The following is a 23065-nucleotide window of genomic DNA, read 5'->3' as shown; positions in this document are numbered from 1 at the left end:
CCCCTCAGCGGACCTCAGATGATGCCAACCCTGAAACAACTCATAGAACTACCACATTTTGCTATAAGTTTGAATTGATTTTTCCGTACATTTCTGCCATATGTACATTAACTGACAGTCACCACTGATAAGCTACCACTAAATATTGTAGAAACTTAATTTGCTGTAAAGTTGCTTTGCAATGATTTGTATTGTGAAAAGCGCTATACAAATAAACTTGAATTGAATTGAATATGGTTTAAACCGCATGATTTTAGCGCGATAAACATGATAATCAGAACCATAATAGATGTTTTTAGCAGGTACCAGCTGTAATGGCACAGCTCTATTCTGAAAAAGGGGGCGGGGAGCAGCAGCTCATTTGCATTTAAAGAGACAGGCCCGAAAAACTGCTGTTTCTGCTTCCACTCAAAATGGGCATTTTCAAAATTATATAATAAATAATCTGTGGAGTATTTTGAGCTGAAACTTTACACACACATTCTGGGGACACCAGAGACTTATATTACATATTGTAAAAAGGGGCATACTATGTCTCCTTTAAGGAAATTCGAATGTAGTCTAAATAAGCAGGATTCAGTTCTCTTTTAAGATCTTCATTAGCATCATTATGTTTTTTTTTTGTGTTGTGTGTTGTCTGCAAAGCTGCTTTGAAATAATGCCCATTATGAAACAGGCTACTCGTTCTATCTCCCTCACACACACACAGTAATAATCCTCACTCATGGAAGACAGTGAGAAAACAGTCAGAGGTGCCTTCTAATGATTTTGTTTTACGTGGAATCAGTAATGTGGGAAGTACAAGCCCACATGGAGATGAAGAGGAAAGCATTTATCTATTCCAAGAAAGGAACTGGCAGGGTACCCAACCTCCCGCTAATGCAGAAAAGGATAAGACTTGTGGAAGCTTGTAATAAAAGATGACAGAGATGATAAATGTTCAACATCATTTTATTGTGTGCAAAAGAGTACATTTTAAAAGGCAAATACACAGAACTTACTAAAGAATGAGGATGAGCTTTTCTCCAAATGAATACACAATATTTTTGAATCAAGACTTTTCAAATCTGTGAAAAATTCCTGCACAGATTGCATATAAATATGTATACATTTAACAGACTTAAAATATCTTGTTAAAATACATTTCACGACTTGAAACGTAGTTTGTGTTTCAGATGTGACTAGTGTTTCTATATCATTGTTACATGGGATTAGAGCATTTCAGCACCCTGGTCTCTTAAAAACAATGCCCCGAGTTTACATCAAAACATGCAAACATAAAGTACATTAGTAGAACATGAAATACTTGGTAAGTTATTGCAGTTAAGAGGTTATGAGTATAGTTATGAACGTTAAAGAACTATTCTCCTCTATGCGACTCATCCATCTCGGTATTCCCTGATAGCACTTTACAGTGACACAAAAACCATTTCTGTTCGTTGATATTTTCTACCAATGACTCTAAACCTGCTTAAAACATCCATGTCCTTTTTTTCTTATTCTTTCTTTCTTTCCACTGATCTTTCCACTTGTCCTACTTGCCAAAAACCCTTTGTCTGCAAGTCAAATCCAAAATTAGTACAACACAGATCCAGATTACCACAAGGCCTAAATGTTTAGCTTGTCGGTAGTAGTACAGTATTTTAGAACAAACCTCATCATTTCTGCCATCTCCATTACTACCAATGACTTTAACAAAACGTAATGATCATAATTCATACAAAAGCAATATGATAAAACATCACTGGCAACAATGCCTGGTTCTTATCATCACAGAGATACATGCAATATCATAACAATAAATCATACATATTAAAAAATGCAGTTTACCAGCAACTGCAAATAAAAAAACAATTGTCCACAATGTCCTTAGGGACTGAGATGTCCATGTTACTGAATGAATGCTGAAGGAAGGAACTTTCTAAAAGTCTTCACCTCAATGCAGTCATAAGAGAAATGCCACAGTCTCTCAGCATAGCGAAGAACAGGAGACAGAAGAGGTATGTAGAGTTTTGGGAAGAGGAAGGCACAATTTTGGAGTGTATTCAATGTGGAATGTGCAAAGCTTAGACAAACACCATTAACACTAAACTGCTCCCGTTTCTCTGCTAACCTGAATGTGTTTGAACATTCATGAAGAAATAAACAGGCATACTGTAACATTTGCAGTTTGGGCACAGCTACTCTCTCGTGATGGTCGCATGCCACTTCCCAAAATGTTTTGAAAATAGTGAAGACGGAGCATAAAAAAACTGCATCTGTCAGACACATTCTTCCTTCCCTATTTCCCTCTAAGCACATCTTCCGCTTCGCTCCAACTTTTTTCAAAACAACGCAGACGTAAGCAGTGTTCCTAGGGAAGGAGTTGAATAAATGTGGCTGAGAAGGAGTTTCGAGAGGACCTGATGGAAACCATGTTTGCTCTGTCAGTTGGGTGAAGTGTTGTCATTGAGCTGGTCTGAAGGGACAGTGAGGTTTTGGATCTGGCGGTACACAAAGAAGAAGAGTTGTGGCTGTGGGCGGCTGTGCAGTTCGGCCTTGATCCTCTGCGGGTGAGTGTCCGGGGCCAGCTGCTGTTTGGTTTCATCCGTCAAGAGGAAAAGGGCGTAGTTCTCCGGGTCTGAAATTTTAAACTTGTCCACGCATATCTGACACACTTCCTCCGTTGTGGCGTAAGGTTGCACCTGAAGGGTTTTGGCTGTGCAGCCACTGCTTGCATCTTGCAGCGCAACCCGCAAGTAGTTCTGAATATAGACAAGAAGAAATCTAGGTGTAAATCCCAATATATATCAAGCTTGTTTAACACTAGAACCGCCACGGGGTAAATTTTACCCGTGGCTGTTTTTCAAATGTACATAACAGATTTAAGATAAAACATTCTAGTCTCCCAGTCATTGACTTTTACTAAAATTATGTAATTTACAATCCAATGTTGTTAAAATTTATTTAGATAAAACCAGATCAAAAAAAGGGGCATTTATATCTGTAAGCGCCAGCGGGTCAGATTTACCCGCTATATAATGCATGTATTTTCGCGCTGTCATTTTCTTGCAGCTTATGTTTTAACATTGTACATTTCTAGGCAACGCCTTTCACTCACTGATTTAGCGGTTATGTGTTTCATAAATAAAGTCAAAATGACTAAAAAAAGTCACTGTCATGTGCGTGGGTAAAATTTACCCGCTGGCGCTTTTAGGTATACAGCGACCTCTGGCGGTTCTAGTGTTAAGAACATATATTTATGTTCCTAAATTGCTATTGTTTTAAGGACGAAAAATAGGAGAGTATAGAACTTATATGACCATGTCTAATAGGGAATTTACCTGGAAATCATCCACAGATGGAGCGGTTCGCTGTGTTGTGCGTCTACGGTGCCACTGGTGCAGCGTGTTACGGGTCTCAGAGCTCAGCACACGAGCTGCCTGGTCCTCCTGGAAGTTCTTGATGAGAGACATTGCCCCATATGCACTGGTCAAGTAATAGCCTCCTACAATCAGATAAAAAACTGGAACATTAAAACAAGTTTGATACCCAATGAAATTGTGTAATAACTTCAGCAGTTATTGCAGTCGCGCAGTATTTGTGACGAATATGTGGAAACCGGGGTCTAATGTACCTTCTCCATGAAGCAGTGATGGGTCCAGTAACTCCATCATGTACTCTATTTCAGCGTCCAGTTGTGGCATGTCACACTGGGCCATCACATATGTAAGCATGGGCAGGAAGTCATCTGCACCATACATCCTCCCTGCCATTGTTACAACAAAGATTGAAATCATGAATTGAAATCAAATGATGCTGAAGTATTATGTTCACACTCACGCATTTCACACAAATGCATCACGCTCATGTACCTGAGTTGCTCTCCATTATGGTGTAGATAAGCTTGCACACACTGAGAAGCAGAGACACTTTCTTCTCTGGTGAGTACTTCTTGCACATGTTGTGGAACTTGTGGCGAATCTTCTCTATGGCCACAGGGTCAGGAGGCAGAGCTCCATCCACACCCATCTCCTGGGGCTGCTTGGCTTTGGCCAAAACCAGATTCTCTTTCAGCTGCTGCCAAGTCCCACTGCTCACCTGGAAGTCCCGCAGAGCGGCCTCTATCACAGGCTTCAGAGGCTTCAGCACACACTTGTGCATGGCTTTCTCCATCACCTGATCTATGGAGGAAAAATGACGTTATATAATAATTGTATAGAAATAATTAGAATAATTGCATATAAATAGGTAACAGGATAAAGCTAAATGCAGTTAATGGAGTTTTTTTTATTTTTTATATTGTAAATATTGTATAAAATAGAAATTATCATTTAATGGTTCAGTTGCCTAAGGCTGCATTTATTTGTTATAGCAATATAGCAATATTGGGAAACATCACAGTTGTAATTTAATATATTTTAAAAAGCAATTTATTTCTGTGATGGCAATGCTGAATTCTCAGCAGCCACTATTCCAATCTTCAGCGTCACATAATCCTTCAGAAATCATTTGAATTCTTGCTCTAAAAGTATTTTAAATAAAAATACTAAATATATAAATATTTATATTTATATAAATTATATAATTTATTATAAATATAAATATTTTGACAATAGATTTTTTAAAGTATTTCCAATTAAATGGATTCTTTCTATAAAAGTATTTTCTTTAGAAAGGAACCAGAAATCATACTCATTTATATAAACTTGATGATCATGTTATCCAGTCTGATTTAAAAAAAACAAAAAACATCCAAATTACACCACATATGTTTTGGTGAACTCTGAAAACAGAAATAGTAACTATAGAAGGCAGAGGAACAGAAAAACAAAAACTTGGAACATACAATCCCTTAAAAAAGTGAACAGAATGTCTGTGGGCAAGTCTATTTGTGGATGAAAAGACTGTGACCATGAGTATATTGACTGGGATCTACAACGTGGTTTGTTCCATTTCCTGCTTTAAAGGGGAATACCTGCTCATAGTATTTTTACACCTGCTTTTCCAAAACTCTTCAACATTTACAAAATGTCTCCTGACAGCACATCTCTGGTATCTCACATCTCAGAGTCTCTGGTATGCTCACATATGACTCAATGCAACAGGTTTTGTCTTGTAACTTTGATTGTGCTAGCAGGGCTTGAAATGATACCTAAACTGTAAAATCATCTAAACTAGAAGAAGTGTATGCGTAACTAAAATCATCTGATCTGAAGAGCAGAATGTAATGTTTAATCGGGCTTTGGAAACTGCTGACAACACTGCTTCTGTCAGCACACTGGACCACTGAGGAAAGCAACACCATCACAATAAGTGCTCTGACAACACACACACATGCTTTGGCAGCACTTTATACTTTTTTAAATATATAATAGCAAATCACACTGTATATGTTTTTAAGCTAATACAAATAGCATAACGATTTGTTTCCTAGGAAAACACTGTGCATGATATCCACAAAATGCTAGATGCTTTCGAATCAACATGACAGTTTACACTTCATTTATCGTAATTGTCTTAATCAGGTGTGTCACGAGGATGACTCAACTGCTTGTGACCGTAACAGCTTGGCAAACCTGTTTTAAGAAATTAAGTAAACTAAACCTGTTTTTGAGATCCAAATCATCTCAAAGTAAAGAGTAAAAACACACACAGGCTGCTTGTTGGCAGTCCTCACAATGGGGCCAAATGTTATCAACTAGTGTACACAACAATAGCAGCTTTAACCGGTCAAGGCTACAGCAACTCCCCCTCCATTCACAAGAAATCATCCATCAGAAGCATAACTAATAAACAGCCAGTCATAGTCATTGTGCCTTACATCAGGGTTTTCTAGAGGTCTGACTTTAGCTCTGAGACTGACATCACTTTAACAGATTCAGCTGAGTTGCAAAATGTGTTTACATGGTTGTCAGTCCCAAGAGAGAGCAGACAGCTCGGTAAATAAGCAAGGCTCCTCTCACTTTTGTGAGTGATGCAGAGAGCTTTGCTAATGAAGGGCGGCACAGAGCCAAAGATTTAGAGGAACTGAACCGGTTTGCTTTATTCTGTGGAAGAACCGCAGATGCAGTGGAAGGAGTTGGGAAGGGTACAGATGTTAGTTCTGTAATATAATATAATATTTGATTTAATTTGTAAAATGTAATATTAATATTATATTTAATGCTCTAGACTACACTGTGTCTGTGTATATGCCTCTACTCCATTTTAAAAACAAGTAGTGACATTTACAATCAGAAAAATCAAACATCTCTTTTAAATAAAATTGCATTTATTGCCTACTTTAACGCTATAATATAACGTGAGTTGTGCCAGACAGACTTTTAAACCTAACTTTTTATTTTTATTTTTAACCTTATTTACATAGAACAGAGGTGATGCATTAAATGTTTGCTTTGCTGCACAGCACAATTTACTTAAATAGCATAATAGTGTAATGTAATTTATTCTATTTTTAAAAACATTTTAATGTATACTGTCTTTTTAATTTGTATTATTTAGTCATTTTGGCCCTTAATAAGGATGTCATTGGATATCAGGACAACAGGAAATGTGGCTCAAATTAGAAACACTCATCCGTCAAGGCCACCTCTACTTGAAAGGCTATCTTCCAAGGCTTGTTAACATCCCCTTCAAAACAATCTCCTGTCCTCCTCAGCGTCGCTCCTACATAGTGCTCTTTCTGTCTCTCACGCTCCGTGTCTGCACTGCAGACTGGAAAATGAAGCCGCAATGACAGGAGAAGTGAATCCACTGATGCTACCCACACAAGAAGTACATACTAGTGCTCGACGAGTTAGGAGACAAGGCCATAAAGTACGTCACAGCACAGAACAAAAGGCACACACAAACTAAACCAGACAAACAGAGCAAATAAAATCCCCCTCATAGTCTATTGACCCCTCCAAGTAAATGAAGTCTTTCAGGAAAACGAATGATAACTTCAAAATGAATCTCTACTTTCAGACGTGTTTTTAAGGAAGTACTCAGAATAGAGCCTTGGCCTGAATGAGCAACAATAAGTCTTTCCAGACACATCTCGATAAAACAGAGTGTCTTAATCCTGTTATGACTCAAAAATGAGTGAAGAGAGCTGGAACACTGACTTATCTCTATTTAAAAATAGAGGGTGACATTAATGTCAAAGGTCATTATCTGTGCATTCAAGCTTGTTTTTTTTAAGTCGCAGAATAGGATTTCTCTCTATGGAGGCATAATCTCATAGCTACAGCCCTTATTGTGCTGGGCTTGTTTAAACACAACACGAACATAACAAAACCTGCCAGTGCACATAGGCAGCTGCATCAGGTTAGAAGCTCTGAACAACAGCCTTTTCTCTACATTCTTGCCTGACACCCACATACTCAATGCCTGAATCAACAAGCAGGAGGGGTTACGGTGGATCGTAGAAGAGCTATAATGGAGACACTGGCTCATTTGGCTGAAGTTCGTTCTGGGAACATCTGGAAAGTTAAAACATAGCAGAGCAGGACTTTGTTTACAACTCGTGAGAGAGAGACAAAGAGGAGGAGGAGGATGCTCAGGGCGATGGATGATGCAAATTTCCTGGAGAACCAAAACAAAATCCAGCTGAGCTGAAAATCATCCAACATACTATCCATGTTAACCTGAACCAATTTCATGATAACTAAACTGCTTTAGCATGTCTATCTAGTGGGCTTTTACAGTTAGTGTGTCATTGTATAAAGTATATAATTGCTTGTTACTGACTGTGAAAGACGTGTGGCCAGTTATACAAAGCCATACTAATGGATCTCTGCCCACACATGAATATGCCAGTGTACATCTCAGCTCAATGTGCCTTGTGTGTGCCGCTCACGCGGAGTAAAATGCCTCCAGGCCGAGATAAATGGGCACAAGAGTTTTGTCTCATCGACACACACTCACAAGTTTAACCCTTAGCATTTATTTCTTATGGTGTATTTGTTGGTTTCCACACATATTTTACAGTTTAATCATATTTGTTGTGCTGTGAGCAGTGGGCCGCAGGGTCCTTGTAAGTCAGTGTCAATGGAGACAGAGCGGTGCCTCATTTTACAGGAAGGTTTTGATTAGAAACAGTCTGTCTAGGCAACCTCAGCCTGAGAGACTCACTTCCAATGTTTCTTAACCACAAAGCAGCCTTGGGCTTTTCTCAATGTCACTTTTCCATCCTACAACCCCTTAAAAATGAGCAATATTCTGATGCACAGCTGACCATTCTTAATAGTTCACTAATGCAAAAACATCACAAATTCATGAATATGTTGGCAATCCCATTGTACACAATTTATAGAATATGAGCTCAGTAACAGTTAAAATGTCTGTTTACCAATAGTCAGTGCAGATATTCGGAGTAAGTTAATTAACATTGACAAGATCATTAATTGCCTTAATACTGCAGAGAAGTGTCAATTTAGTGTGTTTAGTACTCATTGGCCCAGCCCCAAATGGCACATTTGATTTGTACTTGTGCTCATGCGATGGCCGCTGCATGCTTGTTAAGTCCATGAGACCACAAAATATCCCATTTGTAATTTTGAGAACACAAAGCTCCCCCTTTGCAGCTTCAACGCACACTTTTGCTGGCTCCACAACAGACTACTATTCTATAATATATGAAGGATTACAACACAAAGTGTGGACTCGGAAGAAAGCCGCAAGGGCTTATGGTGGCATTTGGGACAGGGCCAAAGGTATCACTGCAAGAATTACGTAATGTGCTCATGCGGCAAGAAAAAATCACATCAGTGCTCACTGCTCACTGGAACTTGATTCAGCTAGGTATTTCATTAGTTGCCTTTCGTTAAAACAACTTAGATGGACAGTTTGCAGCTACAGTCTAGTACGTATATAGCTGATGCCCTAAACATATGACATACTTGATAATGTAAGCTTGCACATCATTAAAACACCTATTATAACACTTATTATCATAGAAAATACATGTTGCATACCCCTACTTCCTTTGTATAATTATTGGCGCCAGCGCAACAATTAAATTTCCATTTCCTAGCACGGAAAAGTTTTACTAAAGGAAGGAAGCCTTACCTATTTGATCCTCCGGGATAAGGGACTCAATTGGCGGGTCAAGCTCTGAGCTCTGCAGCAGGTAGGACTTCATCTGAGTCATGAACTGCCTGAGAGTCTGCAGCAGGTCCAAGCCTGATGTGTGGCAGCCGCGGTTCTCCTGCAAGAAGCTCACGTAGTCCTGCACCAGGCAGCCAAAGTAAGTCCCTTTATCCCTGGATTGCTCGACAATCTTCCGAATGGCTCTCTTCTCGGGCGTCATCAAAGAATTGAGAACGCTGCTCATCTTGCGCAATTGTCCTCTCAGTGCACGCGGCAGCACAAACGTACCAGCGCCATTCTGCTTCTTTGACTTGAAGGGTGGTGGCACCTCCTGGTCACTCTCCAAGTTGATGCCATCATCTTCTTCCTCTTCCTCCTCCTCCAGGCTGCTGTCACCAGTGGGCCTCTCGGTTCTGGAGGGACTGGCCTCCATGGGCAGCGGGAATCCGTGGGTGAAGTCGAGAGAGTCTGAGGATGAGGTGGAGATGCTGATATCGCTCAGACGCTCTCGTCCGGTGGAGCAGCGTTCATCTGCAGGGCTGCCGTTCTCCAGGGCGGTAGAGTTGCGTGAGGACAGCTTGGCCAAGCTCCAAGACACGGCTTCCTCAATGGTCTGGTCATCCAGGGCCATGTGGCAGCGGAGGCCGTCTGCATCGAGATTCTTACTGCGGGGTGAGGGCACCAGAATGGGTTTACTGAACTTTTTGGGTGGGGAGGATGAGGGTGATAAGGAACTGAAGGATGATCCCAACCTCCCCAGCAGGCTGCTTTTTTCCTGAGGCGTTTTGATCCAACAGACCGTCTCAGGCATGGTCTTCTGTTTACGAAGAACTGCTGATCTGCCGGAGGCAAAGTGGGGAGGTGGGGGCCGAGGTGGCGGGGATCTCTCGCTCTTGGATCTACTCACACTTGCGTGTGATTTGTTTTGCGTGCTTTTTGCACGGCAAAAGATGCTGTCTTCCCTGATCTGGCGATCTGCGTTACCCGGGGATGATTCTTGCTTTTTAGGTGAAGGGTTAGTTTGGTGTGTCTGCAGGAAGAGGGGATTGATGAAGCACAGCGCTCCGTTGGATTGACTGCAATCAAGTTCAGAAGGGGTCCGTGTGAATGGGATGGCCGGAACGCTTGGGGATAACCACTGTTTCAGTCTCTGTTGTGAAATTTCACACACAGTCTCCCCAGACACAGAAGACTTCCTCTTATTGCACAGTTCAGAGTCCCAGAAACCTGCATGAAGACAACACAATGAGGCTCCATTTAAAAAAAACAAAAAACATTACATTTTGATTAGAAAAAATCAAGATACTGAAATTCTGCTCAACTAAGAACTAACTATAACTATAACTTAACTATAAAACAGCTGAATCATACTTTTCACACAATCACAGAAGAGTATTACAGAACAAACAAATAAAAGAGGAAGTCATTTCAAAGAATTCCAGATATCAAGCTACAATTTCAAGTGATTGACAGAAAAGCTGAAGAATATCAGCAGACACTCTAGGTAATGCTTCTGAAAGGCTTATCCTACAAGTTCAAGCACTGGCATACTGAACACACTAACATAATATAGTGTGCGCAAACACAAAACCACAAAATTCCATGACAGAAACTCAGGGAAAAAACATTGAAGTGAGCAAAAAAATCCTGAAACAAATAAGACAAGAACAGGAGAATTAAACTTACGCTACTAATCCTCAAGTCTTCTCTTCCGACTGCTTGTAAATAGTTTGAGCACAAAAGTTTACACGTCTCCACTTCATGCAGCGACTCTGCTGTCTGAGTTGTGAGTGGTAGAGTAGTGCTGATACCCACACAGTGAATGGTGTGAGTCATGCATGCTGATGAGGTGGTGGGAAGAGGACAGGCACTGCAGCTCTCTGTTCCTCCTCTCTTACAGCACACTCGTTCATACTAAACGCCACCCCTTCAAATGTTTTCATGTGATGCAATACAAGAGAGTGACTTTTCTTTGTTTCTTTGTTATGTGATCTTGCATTTTCAGAAAACGAATACTTTTTACTTTGATCATGTTCCAGTTTTTGGGAATCAACACTATAACTATAGATATCAAATATAAAAGATATAAAAATCAATAAACAACAGGGGAAGCTGTGCCCCTTAAGAATAATGTGTGAACTCATTTTACTAATAAACTGTAGCATTTTTGGAATAACGTTTAGCATGTACAGATTGATGCATAATTTAATATATTTTTAAGGTAACGTGAAATAATTGCCAATTAAGTTCAGAACAAAACTGGTGTCATAACAGCAGATTAAATTGTCAAAAATTGTTATTACTGGGCCAGTGTCCCAGTGGCACATGAATAATAATAATAATTGACTGGAATAAATCACACAAATGTTGATGGTCTGATTAAATATTGAAATAAAAATCATAACCATTCAATAAATGTGTTGAGATGGGATTTAGTGACATCTATGGTCATGAGGAAAAAGAACATGCCATTTTTTCTACAGACATGTTACGTTTGTAAAGACAAGGAAAATATTCACATTTGTTTATTTATCAGACTCATTAATCTGAAGCACAATATTTACCTCAAGTGATTTAAGGTGACAGTGACATATAAAGTGCTGCAATACCAAAATTGTCAAGAAAGCTGAAACAGAAATATAGTTGTGACAGGAAATCTGATCACTATAAAACTTTTTGTTTTTGTTTTGTTTCTGGATAAGTCTCAGCCATCTCTTAACTGATGCCATCTGAGATAAGAGCAGGAAGCATTTGCGTCACTCGGATCAGTTCTGCCGAAGTGACACCTGTGCAGGAGTGGCACAACTGGAAACCTGCACCTGTGTTTACAATTGTACTATTCTTTTATAGTCTTTCTGTTTTTTCTTTCACTCACTGTAAACAAACTTAAAATGCTACATTTTGTTTTACAGCTTCGGTCATGTTTGCTGTCATTCTCAACTCTTCTCTTGTCCTCAGTTCACCCCCATTGTCCCAGTCATTATAGTCAGTCAATGAACAGCTGGAATTTTGTCTTGGTGGAGTTTCTCTTGGAAATGATCCTAGTATGGAGGTACCACACCCGTCACTGCTCTCAGCTTTACTCAGCCATTTCAGCATTCATTACTGTCTAACCGTATTATTACAGGTGGCATTCTTTAAAAGAGAAGGTACGCTACCTGCCAAGACTGACTATCTGTCTCACCTATCCCATTCAGCCTGCATGGTCTTCCTATGTTCCCCTCTGAAATTTCAAGTATGTCATTTCACAAAAATAAAAGATCATCCTGTTTCAAAGCTTCATCTTATTTCTCTTTAAAAAAAACAACAACTCTTAGATTAAAACGTGTCCCTAAACAAGTCATTTACTTGTTTTAGATTATGATATATGAAAAAAAGTCTTTCTAAAATAAAATGTGGAACTTTTTACCTCAAGTCAAACCATTCCATCCACCATATAATTAAATAAAGCTACAGGGATAATTTTCTTTTGTAATGAACCTCATTATCTCTGCTGAGAAAAATAACCACAACAGTTTTGTGTTTAAGATTTCATACGTCTCAGTATATGAATGTTGTACCTCACATACGTCAAGTAAGGTGCAAAATTACAACATGTAGTCTGAATCAGACACAAAGCACACAGGCAGATCTCTGTTTGACAGAGACATTTACTAGCGTCAAACACATCTGTGGTCAATTTCACCTAGTCAACATCTCATCATCTTCATATGTCGGCCACATGAGCTGTTTGTTAAATGCCACGTGTCTGTTAAATGCTGTCGTGTGTTTGCTGGCACAGTAACACCTGTATAGTCAATGCTCCAGGACATATCTGACTTATGTTCTTCACAACATGCCGGATGTTGTCGCACTACAAATCCAACATGTTCATCAGCACGTCTACATACAGCCTGTAGGTCTCAGGCTTTAAGACTTAAAAACAATAAAAAAGATGGAAAGACTTACTATGTGTAAAGTTATGTTGAATTTGTTACCTTCTCTTAGTCGGTCAATCCAATACTGTTTATTAGGGATGCACAAAATACGGATATCATAATGGATATCGGCCCATATTGGATATTTAATTGTTCATATTTCCTCAAATTACATTTAGATTTCCTTTGATGTTAACACTCACTTAAATTTAATCTTGAACAAAACACTAATAATCTAATAACTGTTCAATTGAATCTGGAGCAAATGTCAAAAAGAACATACATTAAAGAAACCATTAATTGGTTATTGGCCAACATGAAAATAATTAGCAATTTATTATTATGGGCAAGAATTTTAAAATCTGCTGTGCATTTTGTCTTAATGTTTAAGATTTGGGATCTAATTGTAAAAATAAATGCTTCAACCATGTCAAACTGCTGAATGCTCAACAACGAATAAACTGATACACTGACTGCCAATAAAACTCTGACCAGAATTTAAGATGAAATGCAAACAACATCTGCATTAGGTTTACAGTACACACACACACTCACACAGACATACAATAAACAGATAAAAAGTTGAGGGTCATTAGAGGAGTAGTTATGCTGTCTGGGTGAGTAATGCTGAAACTCACAAGTTAAGCTCAGTAAAACTCTGGAAAGCAAACATTCATGCATGGGGAAGAAAAATCACCTCTTCCTAAGTGAGCCACCTCCTCCAGATCTTTAGGGGTCTTTGCAGCTGCGATGGCCTCGGGCAGCTTCAGTGTGAAGGGCAGAACGTCCCTAAAGTGGACAGATGAATGTTGAGAAGCGCTAAAAACATTACAAAATTGCTTCAAAAGACTGTTAGAGTGACGACAAATACTAAAAACTAAACAGCAAGAATATCCGAGCTGAGAGTTGTTGTGTGCACTCGTGGAGAGCAGAAAAGAAAGAATGAGTCAGACTCAGAGAGAGAGAGAGAAAGAGAGAGAGAAATAGCTGTTAATCAGAGCATGTGGTTGAGTTTGGCAGAGAGGGCTGTGTTTATCCACTGACTTTTCTGCGTGGCATTGACACAGACCTTGCATGGATTTGTTACGTCTCACAAACCTCTTCGTTACAGAACTTAGTCTATATGGGTGAACTCTAACTATGTAAACAGGTTAAGACAGAATAACTTTGTCTACATTCTGTTTTTTTTTTTTCAAGCAAAAAGAGACCACTCTAGTCAGACCCTTCCTTCCTGTTATTATCCGTGTTGGTCTTCAGCACTGGAATGCAGCTGAAACAGCATCATCTGGTTTTACTTTACCACAAACATTTTGATTTATTCTGAGAACTTCAGGAGATTTTCTGAAAGGTGATGGGTGTAATTTCCATGCACCCCACCTCTTCCATTGGCTGGTCAAACAGACAGTCCCACCTCAAATTCACTCCATTGGTTGAGTTAATATTGTTGTTTTGCGCTGAGTCTGGGATCTATGCTTGTGTAATCATTACTAGATGAGTCTTCACCAGTTTAGACTTTCTTAATTAGGATAAAGCAAGAATTCTCATAAATGATTAATATCTACACCAACAAAGCATAAAGATCACTCACTGTCCACCCATTTATAAATATAAAATACAACTAAACAAGCTGTTTTTGTAGACGTTTTTGTTTTTTCTGAGTGGGATCATCTTACCTGCTGATACAGCAGAACGCCACCAGTCGAAAGAGGTCTGCAAAGCTGATCCCTGAGCCCTCCAGAGAAAAAGCTGTAATAAAGACACACACACACCACAGTAAGTTACACACCACAGGAATTGCTATTGGAAAAACTGAAATGACCTAACAGTCTCTCTCTAAGGGAAAAGTAAACAGAGCCAAATTTGAACATTTAAACATCCTTCGCACAGGATCTGACCCACTTAACTGCATTACTGCATTGGCAGAAAGTGACAAAGACAGAGAGAAAAACAGAGAGATGGGACTGAAGCAGAGTGCATAAACTGTGTTGATGGAGATGAACTGATTTCATTCGAGTAGAAAAACAGCATAGCACAACTGGAGCTTGATCCATACAAGTACTTCTAGTTTCACAGGGCCTCATTCATGAAACATAAGAAGAACAGATTTTTGTGTAAACTGTTGTGTAAAATAAAAAAAAATAAAAAATCAGTAAATGCAAACATATTACAAAAGAATAGATTTATGAACGATTCATACATTTCATAAAAGTTCTGTTTCCAACCAAATAATTTTTTCTATATTTCCTCTTTCAGACATTAAACATGTATACTACCATTCAAACATTTGTTGTAGCAAGTTCCTCTTCCTCTTCTTGTAATTTGATCAAAATACAAGCAAAAAGAGTAATATTGTGAAATATAATATTGCAATTTGTGCTGCTCAATATGTTTGTGGAAACCATGATACTTTTTTTTCAGGATTCTTTGATGAATAGAAAGTTCACATGAAAACAGAATTTATTTGAAATAGAACTCTTTTGTAACTTTATAAATAAAAAATTTCACTTCTGATCAATTTAATGCATCCTCGCTGAATATTAATTAACTTATTTTATATATATATATATATATATATATATATATATAAAAAAACTACTGACCCAGAACTTTTGAACGGTAGTGTATGATGTGTACTGTATATGACAATACATATATCATACTGATATTCAGTACCACAGGGCTCTTATGGCCCTGTAACATGAAATGTGTCTTTGACAGAATAACAAAAAGCATAAATTAAGCTAAAACATCAAACAAACAAAGACATAGTTTATTACTAGGTCAGCCTTTACTCTGATGAGATGCATGGCTGTTCCAAATAATTAGACAGGAAATGGACAGGTACAAAACAACCAAAAACTCCAAGCAAGAGGAAGTGAAAAAGATAACACAGATACGCACACTATTAGTGGTCTTCTAACGGAAATAAACGTAGTATATCACTTACTATATTGGCTCTCTTTAACTGGGAAGTCCCGAACAATCAGTGTGTCACTGTCCATACGTAGGGAAATCACCTTTTTCTGCAGTTTATAACACCTCCTCACCACAAAACTCTAGACAGAACAGACACACACATAAAATGCACTGACAGAATAACCTATTGTTGTGAAGCAAGGTGGCTTTTGTCATTACCCCTGCCGGCTGCGGCTGCAGAATGCGTCTGGCTTCCTCATCGCTGAGAGACAGTAGCAACCATACAGAGTGTGTCTGCATCAGTCTGTCCAGGATGCTCATGTGTCTGCGTAGAGAGTCATATCCAGAATCCCTCACTCCAGGTGTACCAACGCAGGCAGAAGACTGAAGGAAAAGACCGCTGACCTCTCCTTCCAGACTACAGATATATACATAGAGAGAGAAACCTTTATTTCACAACAACACAAGATCAAAACCCCACTTGGTTTAAAGCAGTCAGTGGTTGTCAAATGTTTTCAGGTGGCAGATCACTTTAACATTAAAAGAAAAATTGCAGGCCACCTACCACCCTCAACCTGTAAGAATCCCAAACTACTACCGATAACAGCTATATAGGGAAATAGTTTTGCAATTGAAATGAACTGTTTTCTGTGTTAATATATTTTAAAATGTAATTTTTTCTTTTCTATTCCTATGTGTCACATGATCCTATAAAAATCATTCTAATATGCTGATTTAGTACTCAAGAAACATTTCAGTTTTACTGATTCATATTTCTGTGAAAATGTGATACCTTTTTCAGGATTATTTGATGAATAGGTAGTTTAAGTTCAGTTGAAATAAATATTTTGTAACATTTTTAAATGACTTTACTGTCGTTTTTGTTTAATTTAATGCATCATTGCTGATTAAAAGTATTAACTTCTTTAAAAAGAGTGTTCACTAGTAAATAAATCTGCATACAATGCATAGATTTGCAATTTTGTAACTGTCAGTTACACTTCTGAAGTGAAACAACACAAACTAATGTGAACTTATGACCCTGTTAATGTGAACCTGCTAATTCACTGATATGAGTTAATTTATCCAATAATTAAATCAAATATAGGTTTGTTGTTCATTTATTATAATTATTTTGTTTATTGTGGTCTATATTTTTAATTAGCCAAGTCACAGCCCACTTGGGGCTCTTTACAGATTGAGAGGAAGTAAGACCTCCTCCTACTTTCCAAACCCACACTGATCTGGAGGTACTGTTAAAAACAAAACTACTAGACCTAAATTACAGAACTATTTTATTATACATCGCAAGAAGTTATGTTTATGAATGCTAGAAATGTTTGTTAATTGTCTCATTATGAATGCAGGGACATCAAGTGAGGAAAAAATATTTAGAGACTGAAGCTTGTTTTGGTTAAGCTGTTTTCAAACTTCTGAAAGCTGATTGTGAAACACCTGAATTTATTGTTCCTTGCACGTTCTTTAAATTTCATGGAAATGCGGTATTGCAAAAGTATTGAATGTCCTACTGCTCAAAAATAAGACATGCTCCACCTGCTGGAGAACATGGGAAGTACAATAACAAACACAGAATGAATCTTAAAGCTGATGCTTGTGATACTGAATACTGACTACATAAACCTGTACAGATTTTTTTTTTCATTATAAAAATACTTCTCCTGTCGCATTTTAATGCCAGATACAGCTATAACTCTATGACACTTTCAAAATATTGCTTAGTTTGCATTTTTAATCTTTTTTTATTAAAACTCTTTCTTTTCAGGTTTAAATTACATTTTCAATGTTGTCTCACACCTTCTAATCCCACTGTGCAATTGAGAACATATACAACAACACCATGCAATATTGTAATATTGTCCTCATTTGTAAGTCGTTTTGGATAAAAGCGTGAGCTAAATGACTAAATGTAAATGTAAATGTAATATAACCTATTAATGCTAGTGAGGAGGAGGATGACAGTGACGAAGGAAGGACTCACCCCTGTAAGATCTCTGTCTCCGGCTCTCTGGCTGGCTGAACCATCTCCTGCTTTAGCTCTGAGATCTCTGTGGAGAACGTGTCAATCAGCTGTAGTCACACAGAGAGAGAGAGAGAGAGAGAGAGAGAGAGAGAACACAATACAAGCGTAAAGAGCAGGAAATCTCAAGACATTCTCTGAATGTGTGCTGGTGTGTCATTGAAGTTTTGTACGAATGGGAAGTGGCTGTGTCTGGAATTAGTCATCATGAAATGATTCCCAGTAAGCCAGCAACTGCGTCCGTTTCCTTTCAACAGCTAACAGTGAGAACAATTCAGACAAAGACATCAAAGCACAGTCTGTACATTTCTTTTGATTATTCCTAGATGAAACACTGAACCGTGGTCACTGTAAATTAAAATACACAATATCGAAAGAAAAAAAAAATTCAGTTTAAGGCAGGATACTAACAATTGCTGATGCTTCATTGCTAACTGCTTAAATCAGACATGAATCGTGGTGATTTTAGGTCAGTAAGGATAAGTGCACTTGGGAAAACGGTTTTGTCATTGTATATTTTTCACAGATCTGTGTTTCTCCGGATGGCCAGCAGGGGGCAGGTTGTTATTTTTTTTCTCTCTCCCTTTTTTAATTAATTAATTTTTTTGTATCCACTGCTTGAACTTTTTATCCTGCAGAAATTCCAGTTAAGGACTACCACTATTATGCATGAATCTGTCAAGATTTCAGTGAAACCTTGACCATAAACCAGACAAGTGAAGACCCGTCCACACTTTCTGTTGCATTTCTTTTTTATCTGAGCCAGCATTTTCCGCTTGTAGTCATGAGGTATTTCTCTAACTTCATCTCAGACTTAGTCAGCAAACCACAATTACACACCAACTCTTGGCTCTTTTCAAAATGCAGCTTACAGCCAAGAAAAGCACTCTGTAAAGACCCGAAAGGGCTTCAGTCGGATCAAAATGCTGTAGATTATTGCTCAATGAGCTTCACACGTGTGAAAGGTCAAGAATTATCAAACTAACATAAAATAAACTGGCTCACTGCAATGGCTTGATATGGCTCATTGTGCTCCATGTGTGAGTCGGGCAAGAAATACCTCAAAACAATTTTAAGCTTATCATCTAAATAAAAACACTTATCCTTGAACTTATCCTTGAACTTATCCTTGAACTTGTTGTCACTGTGGCCTAAATAGCAGAGTATTTACAAGTGTAAATACGAACACTCACTTTTGCATTAAAAGTAGGATAAAATTTATATTTCAAAAAATCAGTTCTTAATTTTATACATTTATATAAAATATATAAAAGAGATTGTATAATTATATTGGACGCTGACAGAGAAAAACAGAAGATACATTTTCAACAGATTTATAAGAACACAACAAATTACTCTGAGCTAATGTCGGCCAGAATGATGACAATAGAACCACCTATCATTTACACTTAATAGACACAATCCTGCTGAGACAGAAAGAGATCTGATATAAATATCATTCATCTTGCGTTGATGAATTCATCCAGAAGCAGAGAATGATTGCAGCTTTACTGTTGAGCCATTAAAAGAGGTGATGAAGCAGAATTAAAGGTGCTTTTTTGCCGGCTGGACATTAGTTAGGAAATTCTGATGCCTGTGAGGTACTGGCTGGTGTTCTGGAGACTGGCGAGATCAAGAACTCTTCCAAATGCTGCAGTCATCTGTGCCTCTCTTTAACCAGCCGTGAGGTAAGGTAAGTCATTCACATCATACAAAGCAGCCAAGACTCTAGGAAACTATGTGCTGACATTTTACTAGCATGCTTGTTTCAGCCAAACACAGCCCTAACACTGAGAGGAGTGTTTGAAATATAAACACTCAAAGTGACAGCAGCACAGTTATTCAATTAATGGGACTGTTCACTCAAAAATCAACATTCTGTCAAATTACACACCCTCACACTATCCCAAATCCTTCTATTTATTCAGTGGAAAAAAGAGTTTAGTTTAAATTTTAAGGAACATCTTAGTCACTCTTTTCTATATAATTAAAATAAATGATACCTGTATAATACGGTTCTCAACTAGACTGTAAAAATGACAGTGAATTTAACGGTAAAAGACTGTAAAAATGCTACAGTAAAAACCTGTTAAATGGTTAACGGTAAATTCCCTTACTATATACGGTGAAAAACTGTATTGGACATTACATGTAATTTTACGGTAGTATACCGTTTTTGGAAGTGAAAAAGACAGTATAATTTACAGTGAATAACCGTAAATTGACATTCCCAGAATTCCCTGCGTTACATTTCAAATTTGATTTTTTTTTTGTTGAAATAACTATGTTTCTTCTTAGTTTTTTCTTATCAGTTTTGTATATTAGGTTGCAACCACAGCTGCCGTTTTTTTACCGTAAATTTTACGGAATTTTTTTTACAGTGTAGCTCCCCAGTGTAAATTATCTTTGTCGAGATAATATTTGAAGGGCCTGCTATCTAAGCTTATATGTACCTCTGGTATTTCTAACAAACTCAAAAATGTATGATTAATATGATTTTGATTTAATGTTGCACAACTTAATTTTATTTTTTTTTTAGTATTTTAATTTATATTCTATTAATATTTAAATAAAAATGGTCTAAATTTAAATGAAAAGTTTGCAAGCTGTTTATCAGGTAATATTACCGATTTTTTTATTTTAAATTTGTTGCATCGTATTTATATTGGATATATAATCCAAGAACTTTTTTTTTTTTACATTCTGTTTACTCCTATCATCATCTGACACTCACTAAAGTTGATCTTTAAAATCACTAATAATTAAATGGCACAGTTAAACATTATCTTTAGCAAATATCAGAATGAATATCTATTTTTCATACTGTACATTATAATGCTGTAATGCCTACATTCACTTGTATCATTTAAAACAATTGATTATAGTGTTTTATTTTTTTATTCATGTCAGTCATTTATCAATTATTAGCCATAATAGGAATTGGTATCAACAAGAATTTGATATTGTGCATTCCTTATATCATAACATATTTTCTATAAGTCTTCTTGCCAACCATCTTGCCAGTATTCTATTCCATATTTCATTATTTAGAAAAGAGCAGCCAGGAAATTCTTTGCAAATTCACCATCCGTCCTCCACGGAAACAAGAAAGTCATACATGTTTGGGACAACATGAGGGCGAGTACATTTTTTTGATGAACTGTTCCTTTAACAGATGACAAAGGTAAAATTCAATCCGCTCACCACATTCCACTGTAGGATCATCTAAACTGATGACAGAGGAGAGATGTTACGGGAGTGTTTTCTGTTAAGGAAACAAGGAGGAATATAAATTTTTGTTCACTGACACTCATAATCTTACCATGCATTCATCACGGCCGATTAGTGTCAGAGCGAAAGCCTGATTTATTTGGCTTTGGCTGCATCTGATTGTTTACATGTAACAAAACCTGCACTTGCAACTACAACTTCCCCCTGCATGAAATAATCACAACACATGCTGGAGGGAATAGTAAGGTCACCCTGAAATAATTACATAAACATTCACACAAAAACTCTTTATGTTTGTTCGAAGAATAACTTGCAGAGATAACAACTGCATCTATCATCCTCTGAGAACCTTTTAAACTCTGCAGCTTTAGCACAGTGAACAGACAGAGCGGCATTCCACGGGGTCTCCAGAGGCCCTGACTAACCTGCGCTCTGTCTGGCTCTAAAGTAGGACGCATACTGAAAGCAAGCTCCTTGAGTGATGGTGTGTTTCAGTGCATCATTTATTGCTGGTTGACACATTACTGTGTAAAATGTAAACTATAGTGCCGTTCAATCATGATGTCAATTTGTAGGCCATGTGGTCACGTGCGTTTCTGACTACCTCTGAATGTGGTTTGAGAGATTGGATCACAAAACGTTTACAACTGTATTAAGCATTAACAAATTTGGACCAACCTTAAAAGGACAGTTTATCCAAAAATGTAAATGTCATCATTTAGCCATGTCATTCCAAACCTGTGTGTCTTTTTAATATAGAAGGCTCTGTTAGAGAAGCTCATGTGACGATAGCAGAGTACATGCAAATCTACATCCAGAATATGCAGACAGAAACACAGAAAACAAGGCAAAGCTCAGAAGTAGTGCTGTCAAACGATTAATCGCGATTAACCGCATCCAAAATAAAAGTTTTTGTTTACATAATATATGTGTGTGTACTGTGTATATTTATTATGTATATATAAAGACGCACACATACAGCGTATATTTTGAAAATATTTACATGTATTTACATGTATATATTTATATTTATATAAATTATATCACATATAAATTTAATATATAAATGTCACATATTTTTCTTAAATATATACATGCAAGTGTGTGTATTTATATATACATAATAAATATAACCAGTACACACACATATATGTGAACCTGGACCACAAAACCAGTCATAAGGGTAAATTTTTTGAAATTGAGATTTATACATTATCTGAAAGCTGAATAAAAGAAAAATTTATCATTTTGACCCATACAATGTTTTTTTTGGCTATTGCTAAAAATATACCCAAGCGACTTAAGACTGGTTTTGTGGTTCAGGGACACATATTATCGAAACAAAAACTGTTATTTTGGATGCGATTAATCATTTGACAGCACTACTCAGAAGCCAGCGCCGATGTGTCTCACCTTAAAAAAGCTGCTGCTCCGGTCCATGAGACAGGACTGCATCATCATCTCTGTAGACATGGTTGGGTGTATGCAGCTCTTCTGTGTCAGGCTGGGTCTCTGTGGATAACAGACACATAACTTTATCTGAAGCCCAAGCAGAGGAAACCTCAACCCATTCCACACGGATAGGCCAGAGAAATAAGCATACAAGACTTAAAGCAGGAGCCTGCAATACATGCACCTTAGGCACATTCTAAAGTTCATTAAAAGCCCTCTTCTCATTCAACTCATTTCCTGCCAGATGAATTAACTTGAACTACTCCCTTTATACACACAATACTGTCTTATACTGTACATACACACAGTCACATGCTCAAACACATCTTGTCCTAGATTGCTCATAAGAAAATGTGCAGCCAATATTATCTGTTACAGCAATTTAACATGTTAATTAATAATTACTGTATACTGTGTAAAATGTGTTAGCCAAGGTATTCAATTATATATATATATA

At 37.6% G+C, this 23065-nt stretch overlaps 1 protein-coding gene across 3 annotated transcripts in view; it reads right to left on the bottom strand.

Annotated features, from left to right (window-relative positions):
• Positions 1–937: 937 nt before the first annotated feature.
• LOC107718829 (ras and Rab interactor 2-like) overlaps positions 938–23065 on the bottom strand; it is a 36243-nt gene continuing 14115 nt past the window's right edge. For 2 of the 3 annotated variants that reach the window (XM_016526062.1, XM_016526063.1), the window contains 11 exons: positions 22570–22668; positions 17887–17975; positions 16107–16305; positions 15919–16027; positions 14645–14717; positions 13669–13760; positions 9034–10281; positions 3855–4163; positions 3617–3748; positions 3324–3487; positions 938–2744 (listed from right to left, as the gene is read on the bottom strand). In XM_016526062.1, coding sequence (XP_016381548.1) covers positions 2427–2744; positions 3324–3487; positions 3617–3748; positions 3855–4163; positions 9034–10281; positions 13669–13760; positions 14645–14717; positions 15919–16027; positions 16107–16305; positions 17887–17975; positions 22570–22629 — 2793 coding nt within the window. In that variant the 5' untranslated portion in view covers positions 22630–22668 and the 3' untranslated portion in view covers positions 938–2426. Of the gene's footprint in view, positions 2745–3323; positions 3488–3616; positions 3749–3854; positions 4164–9033; positions 10282–13668; positions 13761–14644; positions 14718–15918; positions 16028–16106; positions 16306–17886; positions 17976–21129; positions 21191–22569; positions 22669–23065 lie in introns of those variants that run through there. The other variant, XM_016526064.1, reaches the window with a different exon arrangement.

The sequence above is a fragment of the Sinocyclocheilus rhinocerous genome, unplaced genomic scaffold (genome assembly GCF_001515625.1).
Source record: "Sinocyclocheilus rhinocerous isolate Xijiao unplaced genomic scaffold, SAMN03320098_v1.1 scaffold3288, whole genome shotgun sequence".
Taxonomy (NCBI): Eukaryota; Metazoa; Chordata; class Actinopteri; order Cypriniformes; family Cyprinidae; genus Sinocyclocheilus; species Sinocyclocheilus rhinocerous.
This window is presented reverse-complemented; position numbering and strand designations above follow the sequence as displayed.